General features: G+C 44.6%; 1 protein-coding gene across 1 annotated transcript in view; it reads left to right on the forward strand.

Annotated features, from left to right (window-relative positions):
• akap6 (A kinase (PRKA) anchor protein 6) overlaps positions 1-20,746 on the forward strand; it is a 215,741-nt gene that overhangs the window by 9,626 nt on the left and 185,369 nt on the right. Inside the window, exon 2 of the mRNA XM_063184362.1 lies at positions 14,833-15,304. Coding sequence (XP_063040432.1) covers positions 14,891-15,304 — 414 coding nt within the window. The 5' untranslated portion in view covers positions 14,833-14,890. The remainder of the gene's footprint in view (positions 1-14,832; positions 15,305-20,746) is intronic.

Genomic DNA, 20,746 nt, shown 5'->3' on the forward strand with positions numbered 1-20,746 from the left:
GTGTGTGTGTGGGGGTGTGTGTGTGGGGGTGTGTGTGTGTGTTTGGGGGTGGCAATATTTCTGTAACATATCTGCCTCCAAAACGATAAATTATGCAGGGAGACAGGAATATGCTGCAGGCCCTGGGGAGTATAATCCATGCATTGTTTCTCTTCTGCACACACACACACACACACACACACACACACACACACACACACACACACACACACACACACACACACACACACACACACACACACACACACACACATACAGTTTCTCTCTCTCAGCCCACACTCTTTTCCTCTGGTGTGAAGACGCTTTATGCTCGCCACTGTTTGCTTCCGTCATGCTGGTTGTGATGTGACAGCAGCCTGTTGTACTTGGTTCCCTCCTGGAGCTCTCTCTCTCTCTCTCTCTCTCTCTCTTTTGCTCTCTCTCTCTCCCTCTCTCTCTCTCTCTGTCTCTCTCTGTCTCTCTCTGTGTGTCTCTCTCTCTCTCTCTCTCTCTCTCTCTCTCTCTCTCTCTCTCTCTCTCTCTCACACACACACACACACACTTACACATTTTATCCCTGTTGAGACTTCATTGACTGCCAATTGTGTAATCCATCCCTACCCCTTACCAATAACCACAGAATCACCAAGGAAAACACAGTTTCGGGTTTTACAATTTCCTTTATGTTACTGAGGAGCTTTGGTGCCCACATGATAGATGAACATGTCCGCATACAGAGAGACACACCCGAGAAATAGAGGGGCTGCCTCACTTCTGGGAAGCCAGTCGGTCAGCCAACCAGCATGGCCAGCCGGCCGGTCACTGTCTGTGACTCATTGGTGGGGCAGGGAATTAGCTTCCAAATGTAGTTAGGGGCGTGGAGTGTGCGTGTGCGTGTGCGTGTGCGTGTGCGTGTGCGTGTGTGTGTGTGTGTGTGTGCGCGCGCGTGTGTGTGTGTGTGTGTGTGTGTGTGTGTGTTTGTGCATGCATGCCTGTGTATGTGTGTGTGTGTTTGTGTGCGAGTCTGTCATTGTCCGTGCGTGCTGTGCGTGCATGAGTGCATGCGTGCGCATTATGAGATGAGCTGATACGATGAGGGGTGGGGGCTTGTTAATGTCAAGTTTACAGGATTAAGAAAGGGCTCTGCTCTCAGCCATGATTGAAGCCATCCAAGGCTGGCGTTTTGTCGAGAGGGGCTGCATCGTCGAGATGAGCTACCCATAGGCAGTTAACCCTAACCCTAACCTGACCCTCCGGGGTACAACTATGCATTGTAATGGCTGGGTAGCTTACATCGACGAGTTGCTTGTATCGACAAGACACAGAGGGCCATTTTCATTTTGTATACTCTGCCCCGGCTCTATGACATGAACACAGTAGGAGCAACGACCCAGCGGGAGCCTTATCGATCGCCATGCTATTCGTCTCCCCTATAGCTCTTTTTCTCCGGCTACTGGAATCAAGCCTCCACGGTAACCCAGTAACCTTGGTAACCTTATAGTCTGTGGCCCAGTCCCGTAGAGAGATACAGACCTCTATGCTACATACTGTATACGCCCAGGCGACAGCAACTTTATTCCCAAGTGATTTTCCCAACGCGATTATAGTGAGATTATTAACTGTAACACTCTTAAGCAAGATTTCTTTGAGAATTTCATAGAGATGAAGCATGTGAAGCAGATTATTTTTCTTAATCTGGACCGTCAATGCTTAAATGGGAGTTTATCCTACTTATTAAAGTGTGCAGCGGCGGTCCGCTCCCAAATCTAGACCATGTTTCCTGCAATAGCAACAGACAAGAGCACTTTTATTTCCATCACCTCTAACTGACCGTGCAGGAGGCGCTGGCTTTGGAATAAGACCTAGCGCAGTGTGGCCTTCGAATCTCCCGTCGAGAGTTGGCAATGGCTTTACGACATAGAAATCCAGGCTGGCAGGCACTATGAATTGGGTTGTGCTCAGTATTGTTCACTGGGTTGGATTCATTCCAGGCAGCCTTATTATTTCATCTGCATTAGTTATAATTATAAATTAGGGAATGTAAACCATATAAACCATAAACTTGAATACTGATAGTAGCCGGCTTCATAATTCTGAAGATTGTTGAAGCATAGTGGTTGAAGATCAGGGTACACATGTCATGTATTGGCTGAGAGATAGAGAGAGCGAGAGCGAGAGAGAGAGAGAGAGAGAGAGAGAATTTGTGTTTACTAGGTTGGCTTTTTATTTCAGACAGTCTTTTATCTTATTTACATTAGTTACATACTTTAAAGAATATGAACCATATGAGTGAGCATTGAAGATGTTAAATATAAGATGTTATTGTTTCATCCTGTATTGGACGTTCAGCATACGTTGTTCTTTGTGTGATGCTTCAAACATATTTCATTTCATTTCCTTTTTTACGTCATTTTCCAGTGCTATTAGCGAAGACCTTTAAACCTCCTCAGCAGTGAGGGTTGTATTTGTGTACTACAGAAAATTATCCATGTGGAAATTGTGTGGGTGGACACACACACACACACACACACACACACACACACACACACACACACACACACACACACACACACACACACACACACACACACATTGTACACACAAACAAGGCTCACTATTAGCTCTCGTGACCATCTCTATTCTGTGGGCTGATTGGGTGTCAGCTGCCACGATGAGGCTGGAGACCTCCATCCACACCTCACATCCAGCTGAGATGCCATGTGCTTCTCTCTCTCTCTCTCTCTCTCTCTCTCTCTCTCTCTCTCTCTCTCTCTCTCTCTCTCTCTCTCTCTCTCTCACTCTCTCTCTCTCTCTCTCTCTCTCTCTCTCTCTCTCTCTCTCTCTCTCTCTCTCTCTCTCTCTCTCTCTCTCTCTCTCTCTCTTTCTCTCTCTCTCTCTCTCTCTCTCTCTGCCTATCTGGCCTATTTCAGGTTGTAGCCCATTCATCTCTAACCAAGCCTCCATGTGTCCTCCCTCTCTCTCTCTCTCTCTCTCTCTCTCTCTCTCTCTCTCTCGTTCACACTCTCTCTCTCTCTCTCTCTCTCTCTGACACATTCACACTCACTCTCACTCTCTCTCTCCCCCACGCCATCTCTCCTATGGTCTCTCTGCTGTATCTTTCTGGCCCATTTCAGACTGTAGCCTCCATGCCTGACGCCTGACACGTCACCTCCGGCCGATCCTCCATGTGTGTCCTCCTCCCTCTCTGGCCTATTTCAGGCTTGCTCATTAAGATAGCTTGTTAGACGCATCTGCTGCATCAGCTATATGGAGTAAGGCCCTGCAGTGATGCCTGCTGCGAGGTCGGCGAGGCTGTGAGAAGCTCTTGGCTCAAGATTACACACACAGATTGGCCAGTGTTATCTTAATATACACTGTGTGCAGAATTATTACGCAAACAAGTTTTTTGACCATATCGTCCATTTTATGCATATTGTCCGCCACCACCCTTTATGGACATGAACACGTATTGGATTTAAGCATTCCAGGTCATTCATATTTGTATAATAAAAGACGGTGTGATCGAAGGAGCCCAATACCCTATATCTGGGCAAAATTAGTGTGCATAATTATTAGGCGACTTTGTTTACCTCTGGCAAAATGAGCCACAAAAGAGATCTAACAAACTCTTTAAAGACTATAAACAATTTGAAGTCTTCTAAAGGGGTGTGGCTGACTTGAAATATTGGTCACATCCATCTAATGCACCGTTACAAGCCATCAGTGTCACATGACATGTGCTCACAAAGTAATTGCCAGATTGAGAAGAATTGAAGATGAAACTACCAGAAAACTATTTCTCTGCAGTGCTGTTATATTCTAGGACTGAAACCTTCATTGAGTGTCCAGAAGAACACTATATTCAGCACTCAGAGACATGGCCAAGGTAAGACAGGCTGAAACCCAACAACCACTCAACAAGATAATTCAGTCAAGACTGGGTCAAGAAATGTCTTTAGACAGTTTTTTCAATAGTTTTATGAACTAGTGAAAGTGACTGTTAATGGACCAGGTTGATGAGCCTATGGCTAGATCAGTAATGTGCACACTCAGATCAGTTCCTGAGTTCCACTCTAATACCAGCAGATTACTGCATAAATACCATTGTCTTCGTAAAATATGCAATTTTCTCCCTCTAAAAGATCCAGCCATGGTTTCATCCACCCGGTCTGTCAAGAGTCACTTTCCCAAGTCCATAATACCTTTTGAAAACTCTGTCCCCAGGTATTTTTGACCCAGTCTAGACTTAATTAACTTGTTGAATGGTTGTCTGGTGTCATCCCTTCTTACCTTGGCCATGTCTCTGAGTGCTCAATACCCTGTTCTTCTGGACACTCGGTGTTGGTTTCTGTTCTGGAATATGATGGGACAACAGGGTAATACTTTTTTTGTAGTTTCACATTAAATTCTTCTCAATGTTTGGCAGTGACATTTCTTAAGAGACTGATGACTTTGTAACGGTGCATCTGATAGTTCTGTACGAACATGACCAACATCTTGCTAATTTCAAGACAGCCACATCCCTCTAGAACACTTCAGAATTGTTTATAGACTTTTCAGAGTATGTTAGATCTATTTTGTGGCCCATTTTCCCAGAAGAAAACAAATTTGCCTAATAATTATGCACACCTGATATAAGGTGTTGGGCACCTTCGACCACACCCCCATCTTATTATACAAATATGCATGACCTGGAATGCTTAAATCCAATAGGTTTTCATGTTCATATAGATTGCTGTTGGAAAATATGCATAAAAAAGACAATATGGTCAAAAAACATGTTTGCCTAATAATTCTGCACACAGTGTAGAGTACAGGCATAGACAATACTCGTTTATTTTCCATTTTTTGTGTTTTGACTTGACATCGATTAAGAGTTGTTCTGGACATATTGTAGAATAATGGGTGTTGTGGTTTTTCTTTTCCTCAGAAATCTATTGGCAATGGTGTTGTGAATTTGCCCTTTAACGAATTGGATAGAATAATCGGTTTCTGTAGACAAGGAAAAAAGGCTGGCTTGAGGTTGGGAGTAATTTGAACTGATGAGAAGCATTTTGCTGTGAAAGTCGCTGAGTCATGCTCTGGATTCTCTCGTTGCACGGCGCTGACCTGCCGTAGGTGGTGACTAAGCAGTGGGGTGCTTAACTTCAGATGATGAAACTCTCTGCTTGATATAAACCCCCCTAACAGTCATAGCACGCTGTCTGCTTTGTGGGTGTATTGGTGTGTGTGTGTGTGTGTGTGTGTGTGTGTGTGTGTGTGTGTGTGTGTGTGTGTGTGTGTGTGTGTGTGTGTGTGTGTGTGTGTGTGTGTGTGTGTGTGTGTGTGTGTGTCCGTCCACTGATCTGTGTGTGTGTCTGTCTGTCTGTCTGTCTTTCTGTGTTCATAACAATAAAATCATGACCTTTGCTGTCTGAATTGTTTAATAGGGTCTGGCTGCTCCTATTGATGGGTTGAGTATGAGCTGTGTGTATAATGATAAACCAATCCTGCCCAGTGCTCTCTGTATTGTTTAATAGGGTCTGGCTGCTGGTATTGATTAGTTCACTGCAGTCTGTTAGGCGTACAGTTTGGGCGTACAATGATAAACCAATCCTGCTCAGTGCTCTCTGGATTGTTTAATAGGGTCTGGCTGTTCCCATACAATGATAAACCAATCCTGCCCAGTACTCTCTGTATTGTTTAATAGGGCCTGGCTGCTGTTATTGATGAGTTCACTGCAGTCAGCTGGGTGTATAATGATAAACAAATCCTGCTCAGTGCTCTCTGGATTGTTTAGTAGGGCCTGGCTGTTCCCATGCGATGAGTTCACTGTGAGGCTGTGGTCGGTCAGCGCTGATGTCAGGGCTGACAGGCAGAGGAAGTGAGTGGGATGTTGGGTGATGACATCACTGCTCTCTGGGGTGAGCTGCCCTAATGGGCTCCCTCGTACAGAGGCAGAGGGAAGCCAGGGAGCAGCCGTCCAGAGGAAAGTCTTGCACTGTACATACTTCTAATAAGGATGCCATTCAATCCAGCTGACTGTTTGACCACTGTATTGTAAGTAGTCTGTATGCCCATGAATGTTTTTGGTCAGTTAAGTAAGTTAAGGACACTGGTTACTTCTTCGTCAGATTGCATCCATGGTTCTCAGAAGGATGCCATCATTTCTAGCTGACTGTTGTACTGTAAGTACTGATACCTGATGCACACATAAAAAGCTTTTGTTTAGGTAAGGGGTCTGTTTTTCATTTTCAGCTTTCAGCTTCATCGGAACAGACTATGTTTTATAGTGTTGGGAAGGAGCAGGGGAGGGAGGGGAGGAGAGAGAGAGAGAGAGAGAGAGAGAGAGAGAGAGAGAGAGAGAGAGAGAGAGAGAGAGAGAGAGAGAGGGAGATGGAGATTTCCGTGTCCTTTCCATACTGTATACAGAGGAAGCCAAAGAACGGACATCTATTTGTGCTTAGAGGACCTGGCTGGAACACTAGTCTGGCTATCAGCCTACATCGGACTGATTAATTACGTTACGATCCTTACCCTGTCTGGGTTTGCTTCCAATAATAGGGTTGACTCTGGTCAAATCTTTAACAGACCAATCAACAAATAGAGGGAGCGCTCGCAAAAATGCATTTTGTGAGTTACGTTAAGTTGTAGTATGATGAAGATGGTCTTATAGTCACAAACATATGTAAAGGACAAAGCTAAAGGTAGATCCAGTCATTTTAACCTTCAGCAGAGAAAGCGTATGCCTCCAGCAAGCAAAACAGAGTCAGCCCAGTAAGAAATGCAGTGTAATATGAGGGGCTGCCTAATCAGGTTACTGGAACACTGCATCAATCCTGAAGTTTCACATAGGAATCAGGGAAAGTGACAGAGAGTACAGTGTTATGAGATGAGAGTGGCTAACAGTGTATAGATTTCCTTTCTCTCTCTATCTCTCTGTCTGTCTCCCTCTCTCTACCTCTCCCTCCCTCCCTCTTCCCCTGTCTTTCCCCCTACCCCCTCTTCCTCCACACAAACACGCGCACATGGACCAAGGCCGTGCTACGCTGTGGCTGTTACTCACTCTCGCTCATTGAAATGCTTCAGCACATACACAAAGGGACACACTAATGCAAAGCATACACAGGGAGGGACACGAGGACAGCGAGGGAAGAGGCGACCTCAGAAGCGGACGGCTTGTGTGGATGTTGCTGTTGCTGCTGACTTTTGAGACCTTGGATTACAAAGGGACACACTGAAATACAGTACATACACAGGGACAGACAGAAGGTGAGCCAGGGAAGAGCGACGTGTATGTTCTGAAGACACACCGACCGTACCAACCTCAGTAACAGAAGGCTGGTGTGACTTAATACTTGAAGCTACTGCTGATCTTACAATAGACCTTGGATTATTGAAGTGTCTTAGTAAGAAGGAGGGAAGAGCGAGACGTGTGTGTTTTCTGAGGGGGACATAACCGCCTCAGAATCAGAAGGCTGGTGTGGATGCTGGCTGCTCACCTCAGACCTTGGATTACTGAATTACCTTGTGTCTTAGTAGGAGGGATTGAAGTGAGAGATTTGTATTTTCTGAGGGGGACATAACCGCCTCAGTAGCAGAATCCTGGTGTGGATGCTTGCTGTTGACTTCAGACCTTGGATTGGACTGAAGGAACTCGTGTCTTTCTAGGAGGGAAGAGAGATGTGCGTTTTCTGAGGACATTAGCAACAGGCAGGCTGGTGTTGATGCTGACTGCTGACTTCAGACCTTGGATGGACTGAAGGAACTTTTGTCTTAGCACGAGTACTACTACTGCTACCACTACTACTACTACTACTACTACTAGAGACGGTGCCTGCCCTGCTCTGCCCTGCGTGCATGGCCACGCTGAGGAGCCTTTTCCCTTTTTAGGAGCGAGGGATGCTGGAGCTGTAGGAGGGAGTGAGAGAGTGAGTGAGTGTCTGCCTTCTCTCTGCTGTAGTGAGTGTGTGTGTGTGTGTATTGTCTGTCATTTGTGTACATGCCGAGGTGTGTGTATGTGTGTGTGTGTGTGTGTGTGTGTTGCAAAGAAGCTTCAGAAAGTGATTTCGGTGTGTGTGTGTGTGTGTGTGTGTGTGTGTGTGTGTGTGTGTGTGTGTAGTCTTGACGATACAGTCACTAGGTGAGAGTGTGTGCCTTGCCTATACAGTTATATGTGAAGTGTGTTTGTTTCTGAAAGTGTGTCTGAATGAGTTAGCTTGTGCCTGCGTGCTTATGTGTGTGCATAGAGTATTTGTGTGTGTGTGTCTGCATAAGGATTGTGTGTGTGAGTAAATATCAGCATGTGCATGTGTAGTACTGTTTTCTTCTGGTATTTGGTCTGCTCCCCATCTCCATGAGCACTAGAGGAGAGTAGAACAGGGTTGGCATCAGCTGCAACGTGTGTGTGTGTGTGTGTTAGTGTGTGTGTGTGTGTGTGTGTGTGTGTGTGTGTGTGTGCGTGTGCGTGTGCGTGTGTGCGTCTTATCAGTAGCAGTGTAGTGGGACACTTCCAAGAGTGAGAGTGGGTGCCATGAAGGGAGAGACCAGGGCTGCTCCCTCTGATGCTGATGATGATGCTGGTAGTACAGCATGGGACAAGGTGTATGCGGAGGTGTGTGTGTGTGTGTGTGTGTGTGTGTGTGTGTGTGTGTGTGTGTGTGTGTGTGTGTGTGTGTGTGTGTGTGTGTGTGTGTGTGTGTGTGTGTGTGTGTGTGTGTGTGTGTGTGTGTGTGAGAGAGAGAGAGATAGAGAGAGAGAGTGAAAGAGAGAGCAAGGCAGAAACGCAAGGCAGAGAAAAGCAAACAGAGCAGAGGAGCTGGCTGAAAGAAGAAAAGGATGCATGATGTTGTGTGTGTGTGTGAGAGAGAGAGAGAGCATGGAGAGTGAAAAAGAAAGAGTGAGAGGTGCACTGCAGCATAGATAATTGCAGTTTCCCTGCCCTTGACTCTAATTGTGCATTGCTGTTACATTGTGTATTCTTGCATGGTATTCCGGGACTGTACATTGGGTGATAGTACTGTAAATGTGTTTGTGTCTGTCTGTCTTTCTGCTACTGGGAGAGAAAGAAATGTGTCAGCTATAGAGAAGAATGGATTAATAGTATTTATAGTAACATTTACACACGGATGTGGCCCATCTCCTACTCTGCCCTTTGAGAGGCATGGATGGTGTGTACGTGTACAAGCATGGATGCGGCTTGTGCGTGTGTGTGTGCGGACTGCGGACTGTGCGTGTATGTGTGTGTGTGCTTGTACGTGTGTGTGTGTGTGTGTGTGTGTGTGTGTGTGTGTGTGTGTGTGTGTGTGTGTGTGTGTGTGTGTGTGTGTGTGTGTGTGTGTGTGTGTGTGTGCATGTCAGCCTCAAGATCAATTAAGGCCTAGTCATCTCTAACGGGGGATAAACAATGAAGAGGAACGGCGTCATTTCCATTTGGTGACACGTAAATGTCAAGCAGCCACATGGTGGCTTAATATCTCTCCTGTAATTGTATCGCTTGGTAATCAGTGTGCATGCAAGAGTCCTGTCGTATAAATTAACAGCATGCAGAGCCTGGCGTACAGAGGCCATTGATTTCCAATGGGATGCAATGCATTCAACCCATGGCCTGCCTGCCTGCCTGAATGCCTGCCCATTGGTGCTGGGCTACTGAAAGAACATGGAGGCAGCCAAACAATGACCGTGCGGTAACACTTCAGAGTAGGGTTCACATGTTGGCCACTAATACTATTAAATGCCTACTTACTGTCTGGATAAGTGACTTATAAGACATGTGTTAAGCCAAATCGAGGGCCTACTACTGTAGGTCCTTACAATTATGCTTATATCAAGAATAAAGGTCTTATTGGCAACACACGCCTAACAAATGATAAATGATGTGGACCCATTGTGCACCCACTGTGCATATGCTCTACAGGACAGGAAATTGGATATTATACCGTAGATGATTTTGCATTGCAGCATTTGCGGAATTTGTCTTGCTATCCAATTTTCGTTTCAAGTTCTTTTGTGTGTTGCCGGAAAGATGGTCTCCTATGAGGAGGTTCAAAAAGTGTCCCGTAATTGCTTCACTGAATGACATGATGATCACTGATTGGCTGGATGCCAAATGGGTCCTGGACAAAACAACCTGGATGGAAGGGTTAGTAGGCCTACTTTAGTTACTTAGTGAAGTCAGATCGTATGTAGTCCTACTGTACATACAGAACATTCACTGTTTGCCAGGGCAATTAAGGGCTAATTGATTTGCTTCCTAATCCTGCAGATTGTGCAGGTCACTTCCAATCCTTATTATTCCCGTGGGTGCAGTACTGCAATTCACAGTACTACTGATATTCTAATACTGTATTTGTGTAGGTGTTTTGTGTATTTCTGTCTATTACAGTTCAAATATTTGAAAGAATAATCATTCCCCTACTTGTTTTTGACAATAATAGATAAGGGTAGGGAGACAGAATGGACAGACTGTAGCAGAAAGAGGAAGAGAGGAGAAAGTTGACAGGTTGATCTTTTCAAGTAGGCTGTGTCAGAGGTGAGCAGATTATCTAGATGATTGCCAAGCCATAATCCTGTAAATAAGAATGTGGATGGAAGACTTGTTGGGTCACAGAACACAACATGCCATGTTTGTTGTGAATGTACGTAAGTCCTACTTGCTCTTTTACTTGAGTCTCAACATTCGCCTGACTCTTACACAAGGTTAAGCTCCTTATAAGTATTAATATAGTGCAATCTCGCTGATAGATTGACCATTTTATCTCAGCTTTCCTATAGTGTGTAAGGATATGTGCTAATTCAACAAATCACCCAAGTTCATACTGGAAACTCCTTTGAGTGACGCTCCTAATTGGCTGTAAGATTAACCTACTGTACAGGCTGGGGCGATATTTCAAGTCCACGGACTGTTGTACTGAATCTGACAGCTCTGTCACTATGTGGCATCAGCATTTCTTGATTGCTAATCTTGAGAATTTCCTGACTGAACTTTATCTTGTGTTCTGAATGGACTTTTGAGCATTTGAGGACTTTTGAATGGACTTTTTGAGCATATTTGAGCATGTTTCTAAATCAGAGTCCAGAGACTGAGGAAATGGAAATGATTTTGGTTTGATTTGGGCAGTGTGTACACACCACACTTATGCTTGGCCTCATGCGTAGGACAGAGAAATGGAGCATGTTCATGAAAAGATTGTATGAGTAGTGAGTAGTATAATTGTGATTATTCATTCCACATTAAGTTGTGAGGTTGGGTTGTGTCCGCAGTTTAATAATTACAGCTTATATAGAGCTTATAAATAAATTGAGCTTAAACCTCTTGTAGGAGTTGTATGACGGCCACAGGAATGACATTCAAAGTTAGATTGACAGCTGTTAGTCAGTTCTACTGATGTAGGAACTACAGCAGTGTATGATACTTGTGGATTTGTCTGAGTAGTTGTGTGTAGTTCAATCTTACCATGACGAATATGCTGCAAATCTTGTCAAGCTTACTTAATGTGGGTGGCACATTGCTCACTCTAAACATCCATGCCATCCATTTTGCTTCATAAATGATTCATCGTAATGTGCAGAATCAATTATGTGGAAGAGAAACCATGGTTAATTAGCGATGGGTGGCCTGCTTTGGTAACTAATAGCCTGCAGTACACAGATAAGCGCTATTGGCTAATATGGTGTAGCGATAAAGTCTATTTGGTCAGTGTCTTGTCGGTGCTGTATCTGTTACTGCACTTGAGCCACGAGTGCCCATGCAGGAAGCAACCTCCTAACCTCCACCCAACATCAATTCACCGGCACTCCTGCACCGTAGCACAGATAACACACTCGTGTGTGTCAGATCTTTATGTTTACACGCTTCCTGAGCGGAGTGCTCGGAATCAGATTGGCCTTCTCACAGTTACGAGTTCACGTTGTTGCCTGTGCAACACACAGCAGCTGTGATAGCATTACCTTACATGACACTGGCCTCAAAGTCTTTGGCGCACACACAAACACACATGCGCACGCACACACACACACACACACACACACACACACACACACACACACACACACACACACACACACACACACACACACACACACACACACACACACACACACACACACACACACACACACACACACACACACACACACACACACACAACCGTCACCCTCTTCCTATAGATAGGCTACCGTATCTGGTTAGCTCTTAATGCAGGAGATACAGTGGATCAGTGTGACACATGTTCATATGCAAAGCATCTCTAGTGCCAGTGGTGTGCAAGCGATATTGCTGCTGATAGATTTAGTATCTGAAAGGAAGTTTTTTTGAAGTATCTTTTAAAGTAGAGTAGCTTTGATAATTCATCATACAGCTTATTACACAGTGCCCTCGATAATCTTTTATTTATTGTATTGAAGCCAAAATCGCCTCTTAAAAGTAGAGATTGTTATCATTATACACCTGGTTGAAAGTGGAATCTTCTCCCTATTGTCCAAGTCTTTGTGTAGGAAAGGGTTTATCTGGTATTTTATATCCGGCAAAGTTCAATAGACAGCTGGAAGAAGTAAAATGCACACAAACTGTTTCTTCATCGGTCCATTATAATGTACAGTGTTGTTATGAAAAGAAACAAAAAAAAAACATACTTTATCATTAACCTCGTCTGGAAGTTTCCTTTATCTCACCTGTCTAAGCAAAACTAATGGAGTTAACTGAAGTTGTAGCCATAGTTCATCAAAACTAGTAACGAGGTGAAAGCGCTTATGAATTCTCTTTGCTCCACTCCAGACAACAAAGGTTTGTAGGGAGGAACAGGATTTCACCGTAGTTCAAAGGACAGTTAATGCAGCTTTGAAGCTGTAAGTGGACCGGAGACAAAAACATAATGTTGTGCCTATCCAGTACATGAATGTTTACCTGATGTGACCCTGGCGTTGAGTGGTGTTTGGCAGGACTCAACCCAGAAACTGGCATCATTTTCTGGGAATGGATTAAGGCAGCACCCCCCCACCTCTTGAGGATGGGGGCAGAGCGAATTACAGTAGCAACAGTTTAAGCCCTCAGGGCCACTGGAGTCTGATGGCGTGGTAATGACTGGCATTAAGACGCAACAGAGATGAGGGAGAGAGTTATTATGTGGAGCTCAAGATGCACTCACACTGCTCGGGCTTGAGAGAGATGGGAGAAAGAGATGGGTGAATGGAGCAAGTCATAAACGATTTTATGTTGTTTCTACTCGGAGGGATTGATATTACCTTTGGCAATGACATAGCAGTGAAATGTAGACTAGAGGAGGCTGGAGTGGAGCTTGGTGTAGAATATGCATTATATAACCCGTCAGTAAGCTTACACATGCAATTAGCTATAAAAGTAAAGCAGTTGCTTTTTTGCAACGTCAAAAAGTGTGTAAATGGCATTTCTGCATCAAACAATTATAGAGTTCTATAGCTGCTGCTTATTGCTGATTCAGTTGTAATGTGATGTGCACTTCATACAGTACAGTACATTTGTGTTGACGGCGCAGCAGTGCAGAATATTCTACATTTTTCATAATCTGGTGTGTTTGTATTGACCTCAATAAAGTATTGTGTGTGGCGGTGCTAAATAGGTCGTTTTCATTCTCAGGAAGCATACAAATGAGTACAGAAGGGACTGCAGCTCTTTGCTGTATATGGCCCACATCATGCCTCTTGGACACTTGGTATCAGTGGACTGTGTAGAGAAGCGAATGACTGACCGTGTGGAACACACACACACACACACACACACACACACACACACACACACACACACACACACACACACACACACACACACACACACACACACACACACACACACACACACACACACACACACACACGGTCGCTGACAGCTTATGCTGGGCCCAGGACAGTCATCTGAAAGGGCCCCCTACCCAATACAGACTACAATTTAATCAGGATCCCTATCTCTCTGGGCCTGGGACCACATACCTCTTTGCCCCCCCTGTCGGCAGCCCTGCACACACACACACACACACACACACACACACACACACACACACACACACACACACACACACACACACACACACACACACACACACACACACACACACACACACCATGAGAACACCAACATCAGTGACCAGTGTACTGTAGAAAGGAATGAGTGAGAACAAATGACATGCAGGCACACTGCATGTCACACCCTACTGTATTTACAACACACACACACACACACACACACACACACACACACACACACACACACACACACACACACACACACACACACACACACACACACACACACACACACACACACACACACACACACTAGCAAAACTCAGAAAAGGGGCACACCCTTGCGGAATTCTATCTGCTATACTATGAGCTTTGTGGCGTCTGGAATAGTTGCCAATTTATTCAGCAGTGTACCTTAAAAGAGACGTGCCTGGCCTGTGGATTTGCATCACAAATTACCCCACTGGTCTCCCCACCCTCGCATACACTTAACATAATCCAGACGCTATTTAAGTCATTAATGTCTATCCTCTCCATCTCTCTCCATACCTCCCCCTCCTCCTACACCTATTCTATATCTATTCTTCCTCATCCTCCTATCCTCTGTTCCTAACCCTCATATCTATCTATCTATCTATCTATCTATCTATCTATCTATCTATCTATCTATCTATCTATCTATCTATCTATCTTCTTCTTCTTCTTCTTCTTCTTCTTCTTCTTCTTCTTCTTCTTCTTCTTCTTCTTCTTCTTCTTCTTCTTCTTCTTCTTCTTCTTCTTCTTCTTCTTCTTCTTCTTCTTCTTCTTCTTCTTCACTCCCTCCATCTGCTATCCCTCCACTCCATCCCTCCTCTGTTCTTCCTTCTTTCCTGTCTCCAGCTGATCTAGTGGACGTCTCCCCCCCTGCTGTAGTAGGATCTAGCCGTATCCCGCCGTCATGATGAACGTTGCCGTGTCGCCCATGGCCTGTGAGGCTGCCTCTCCCATGATCACCTCCGTCACCCCCACCATGGAGCCCCACTGCAGCCACCACGGAGAGGAAGACGAAGACCCCAGCCCGTCTCACACCACCTCCGCCTCCCTCCACGGGGAGACAATGCTCAACTCCCAGGTGCCCGACGCTGGGCACAGCAGCAGCAGCAATAGCAGCCTCAACATGGGCACCAGTAGCAGTAGCAGGTACCAGAAGCCTCCGCCCCTCCACACGGGGGCGGACTGGAAGGTGGTGCTGCACCTGCCCGAGATCGAGACCTGGCTGAGGGCCACTACGGAGCGCGTGCGGGACCTCACCCACTTTGTGCACCAGGACTCGCAGAACAAACACGTCGACGTGCACCTGGTGCAGCTGAAGGTAAGATGAAGTCCACTTTCTTTGCGACATTTTGTTCTTGTATATAGCAAAGGTGAATGTTTCACTAGCCAAATTAACTGCACTGCACAGTATGTATGCACCACTGTGTTAAGACAATTTTAAAAAGTCAGAATCTCACATGCCGATGGTTGGACAGTGCATGACCGTGACAGCAGCATAAGCAGGGAAAAGTGTTATGTGAGAGGATGGTGTCTCACATTCATACAATGGTGAAGTGGCTTCCATCAAGATGAGGCGCTGTAGGACTGCATCATTAGTTTCCTCAAAGATGGCTCTGAACATACTCTAATTGCACCTCTTGGACATTATCACTGTCTCTTCAACTCTCCTCAATAAGTGTTCACCTTTTGTCCACTTCAGGACTTAAACTTTCAATTTCAGAGATAGCGTTGTTGCAATATACCATAAAATGCTGAGCTTTTTGAGTCAGAATTGGCTTTTTTCATGTTTGAAAAAAAGAGGAGGTCAAAGGTGACCATCTGTCTTTAAATTAAGAGATCCAGCAAGATAGCTGCAGGCACTGGACGTATGGTAATGCAGTTGCCTGAATTCCCTGGGGGTGTGGCCCCAAAGTCCCCCTTGACCTGCCCTCAATGCCCCTCATCTCATAGAGGTGACATTCACTGAGGACTTGAAGCACAAAGAGGGTCAGGGGAAAAAAGGAAGTATGAACCATGAAAAAGAGGAAACCAGTCAGGACTTTGATAAAGGACCATGTTTGTACATGCTGTGATGAAGTCTGTATTTCTAGTCTTTTGATGATGGATTGGTGGTATGTTGTCTACTAATAGGCTAGTCCTCACCATACTGTTTACGACACTACTCTAAATGTTAAGCCTGACTTAGCCTGGACAACCTGCCTACGCTCAGGTCTTCCTGGTGAGGAAAAATCTGGGTTGATTGTTAAACATTCTGTATAAATTGTACAAATTCAATGTACAGTATGTGTCCGCTAAATTAGGGATCTGTTTGATTTGGTTTGCCCGATCAGGTTCCATCTATAAGCTTGGCGTGATAGCCAGATTAGCCTAATGTCTTCTTTTTAAGCCGCTTTGGAAAAAGTAAATGTTAATGTGTGGTGCACTGCATCCCCATTATTTGTGGATGGTGTAGGCAGTCAGCATGGTGGGTGATGGGTAGCTTTTTGTCTTTGACTTTTCAGACCTACGTACCTAGTTAATCAGGTCAGTGTGTGCACACGCACACGCACACGCACACGCACAGGGCCTCGTGACCCCACCTGGGGATAGTCCCTGAGATTAATCTTCTTTGTCCATTCATGCAGGTCCGTTTATCGCAAACCAATATAATGGTTAAGGCCTCCTAGGCTAACTGTGTGGAGACTGTTGGGAATATCTCTGATGCGAGATTAAGTGAGATTTGGTCATACCGATTCCCTGTGTCATTAGCAGTGACTGTGAGAGCATGAGAATTGAACAGAAGACAAATGTGGAATGATCATAAACCAACTCTTTAATTGGGGAGCACATGCGCACACACGCATGCAAACAAACACACACACACACACACACACACACACACACACACACACACACACACACACACACACTCACACTCTCAACTAGTATGGCTTCTACCTGTGGGGGGTTGGTGATATCGACAAGCTGTAAGTCAACCCACATCTACAAATAGCAAACCACCAAAAACTGTGCTAATGATTTTATTGACCAAGTCATAATATAGCAGCATCTTCGTTTTAGTTGTGTTGACTGACGAAACTGCTATAATCTATACTATTGACTCCCATGTCAAAACAGACAGAAGTTAGTGTTTTTCCCAAAGTGTTTTTCTGAAAAGCAGAGTGGAAATCACATAAAAATACATTGTTGTGCTGGGAATTACTATAAACGGCATTAGTGACCCCAGATAATAGTGTAGTTACTGAGCTCCCTAATGGCCATATGCACTTTCATGCTGCCTCCCAGTCAGCATCTTCAATTAGGTAGCTTCGCTCTCGTTGTTCAATTCACTGATTGACACAGAATAAGTCATCCAATCGTGCCATGGAAACTTTATGAAAATTAAGCTGTTGGAAAAAAGACCCTGATTTATGTCTTTAACTGATTACGTCGTAGCAATCTAATTCATTCATCCAGCAAATCCTTTCCTTGCAATCTCACCCAGAAGTCGACCTGCTAGCCCACTAGCTCATTGTTATGATTAGCACACAAAGCTGGCTAATGCTGGCTGGTGCTGGTGCTGGCACAGGAGCTGTGTTTCCTCAGGGCATGGCGTGGCCGCAGAGCTAGCCGATCATGGCCGTGTGAATGATTACACCCTCCTGATCTTACTGTACACTGTGCTCTAATCCTATTGTGTCATCATGCTTGGCAGAGCTGACTATGCACGGGTGATGTAATGGCTGGATGGATGATGGTGGCGCTCGTTAGGAACTGATAGCCGTAAAGGACAGAGACTGACTGGCTGACAGAGAGGTCACTTTATAGTAAATTCAATGTTTACAAAATTAACAATCATATACAGTAGTTTTGTGAAAGAGTGAAAGTTATTGTACCTGAATTTGCTCTGCTGCCTTCCATGACTTGTAGGCGTAGGCCATTAAGTTACTAAGTTTAGTGTAGTGTGTATGAGATAGGATTTCATTAGGTCATTCAACAGTTACTTCATTAAAAATATATATTTGATGCATTTATTTGACAGGACAGTGTGAGATAGTGACAGGAAGTGAGTTGGGGAGGATCGGGAAATGACCTCAGGCCAGAATCGAACCCTGGTCCCTGGCATAACAATCAATGCCCCAACCGTATGAGCCACGGCAGGGGCCCTATAGTTACTTCTGTTAGTATTTTTTTTTCTTAGAAAGTTACATATTTGCTTGTGTTTCAAATGGGGTGACGTTACCAGACTTAATGCAGACTCTCAGTGCTCCAGGTTGGCCTCCATGTCCTCATCTGTTTGTATTGGAAACAGGTCTGCCAGGAACAAAAGCGTATGGACTTATATGGCGTTAAAGGCATTACTTTGTGGAGGTTGGCGTGTTTAAATGACTAGTCTGGATTATCCCATCTTGTTCCATGCCTTCTACTTTCTCTGTTCTGCGTTCCCCAGTACCTGACAGGCACTCTGAACCCTGGCCCTCTGAGAAAGAGGGGAAGTTCTAAAGTTCTACTTTCATGATAATTGCAAGAGGAAAGTCTAAGCTGCTGAATTAAGACTAAATTGAGTGTGTTTTTCCAGTGTCAATAGAGTTTCTCAGGATTGGATTATCCCATCGTGTTCCACACTCCCTCTGCAGTAGGCATCCCAGAATGCCCCCCATCCATGGAGATATCACATTAACTGCAGAACATTAGGAAGTCCAGTCTCCGTTTGTTTTAATGAGCAGTGCTGCGTGAATTCAGATTTAATTTAATTTAATTTCAAAATTCAAAATTGAGTTCCACAGGACAATCCACAGTCCAGCTTTAGAGACTATCCAGACAAATTCTGACCTTTTGCTCTGGTCAACTCTGCATGTCCACAACAATAAAAATGGACCATACTGTACATGTGTACATGCACAACTTGGTTGTTCAGCAATAATTAATGACAGTAGTCTCCACCTCCCCAAGACAGTGTCCAAACATGTTCACATTTGTTTCCTAAATATAAGCTGGTCATTTACAAGTTTGATATTTTCATGAATATTTACTGAGTGATAAACAAATATTTACTGGTCTAACCAATTGGCAGACCCTCAGCATCAATGCAAAATGGCCTTTTACACCATAAACATGTCTTGTTAGTTTCAGACAAGGAAGCGAGCTATGTTGAAAAGCACAACAACATAGCATGACTTTGCCATCTCAGCACTGCTATGAAATATAAATGTTAAGAGTTACGCAATTGGGGAGACAAGAGTCTGCTCTGCACAGGGCACGTGCAGACGGAGCTAAATATGGATGCCGGTCATGTGATTTACCACGCAAGACTGAGAAAGAACCAAAACATTGCAAAGACTTGTCATGGTTTGGACTACAGTTAAAGGCATGAACAGGGTGTTTTTATTGAAAAATTGTGTGCATCCATGAAAGACTGAAGACAGAGTGGGAGTTCTATAGGAAGTCTGGTATGCGTTTTTTCTCTCTGCAAAAAGGTCTGTCCCAGTAGAACAGAAGACAAACAAAACATCAAAAAACACCAAACTGAGGTCAGTTCACCACTGAAGCAGAAAAACAGATGCATTTAGTGCTGTAATTGAACCAGCCCCTGCTTCTAAAGAAAGTTGCTGTACCATAGCTTTTTTGTTTTTCTTTGGGGAGGTTGCAGAGTAAGTATCCGGGGCTGGGGGGGGTGGTGGTTGTGTGGATGTGGATGATGGGGTGCTGAACGGGAGGTGTGGGTACCGTACACTGCTGCAGTAACTGATGTCAGGGTCTTTTTATATCCCCCATTCCCTCCCCCATGCTGTCTGCCTTTTGCCTCTCTGCCTGCCTGCCTGCCTTGCTCTGGGATAGTGGTTCCTGAACCTTTTTTGGGACCTTCTTTTGGACATTAGAATATTTTCGTGACTCCCCACCTCCCATATTCCAGCCATTTTGTGTCCTTTAATATTGTTAAATTTTGAAAATTCACAGGAAAAGTTTAAACATGTATTGATCATACAAATGAATACTCTTACTGACCAATTGATATGAAAGCATAATATTCAAGGTTTATGCAAACAGTACCCTTCTCTCCGTGAACCCCTGTAGTACCTCGCAACTCCCTCCCCAGGGGTTATGACCCCCAGCTTGGGAACCACTTCTTTGGTGCTGAATAAATCATGGCTATGGGTATGGATTGGGATGGGGATGGGGAGTGGGGTCTTACAAGGGGATAGGATCACATTCAGCTGGCTGGGTGAGATCTGAGTCACCCTTTTCATCATCCGCCACAGCATGGATGGGCTCTACATCACTTCCAGTACCTCCAGCACATCAGTGCCGGAGATGACTCGCCAGTTATTTCCCTGTGTTTCTCCATCTGTTCAGACACAGGCACTTTGGAGCTGCTCAGCTGTCTGTAAGAGTGCTATAGAAATAAATCTGAGATGACATTGCCTTCGATTAACTCTTGACCGGAACTCAGAGCAGTGTTTCTGAGCTTATTGTATCATGTTGGTTAAAGTAACCTTATAAGGACATTCTTTTTTGGATATGATCGTCTCAAAAATTAATGTAGGCCTATAGGAATGCAGTACTGAAATCAAAACTCGGAAAACTCAAAACAGTATTGCACTCATGGCTGTCATTGGCCCTTGTAAGTTCTTTGGATATATATATAGGGCCTGCTGTATAGTAGTTTACTAAGTCTACACACCTACTCATATTTGTAGCTAAATACAGCCAGAAAAATATGGAAATGTCTTGTCTAGCCAGATGAATGACTGAATAATCAACATGTCTGTGAGAACATGTC

Source organism: Engraulis encrasicolus, chromosome 19 (genome assembly GCF_034702125.1).
Source record: "Engraulis encrasicolus isolate BLACKSEA-1 chromosome 19, IST_EnEncr_1.0, whole genome shotgun sequence".
NCBI classification, from domain to species: Eukaryota; Metazoa; Chordata; class Actinopteri; order Clupeiformes; family Engraulidae; genus Engraulis; species Engraulis encrasicolus.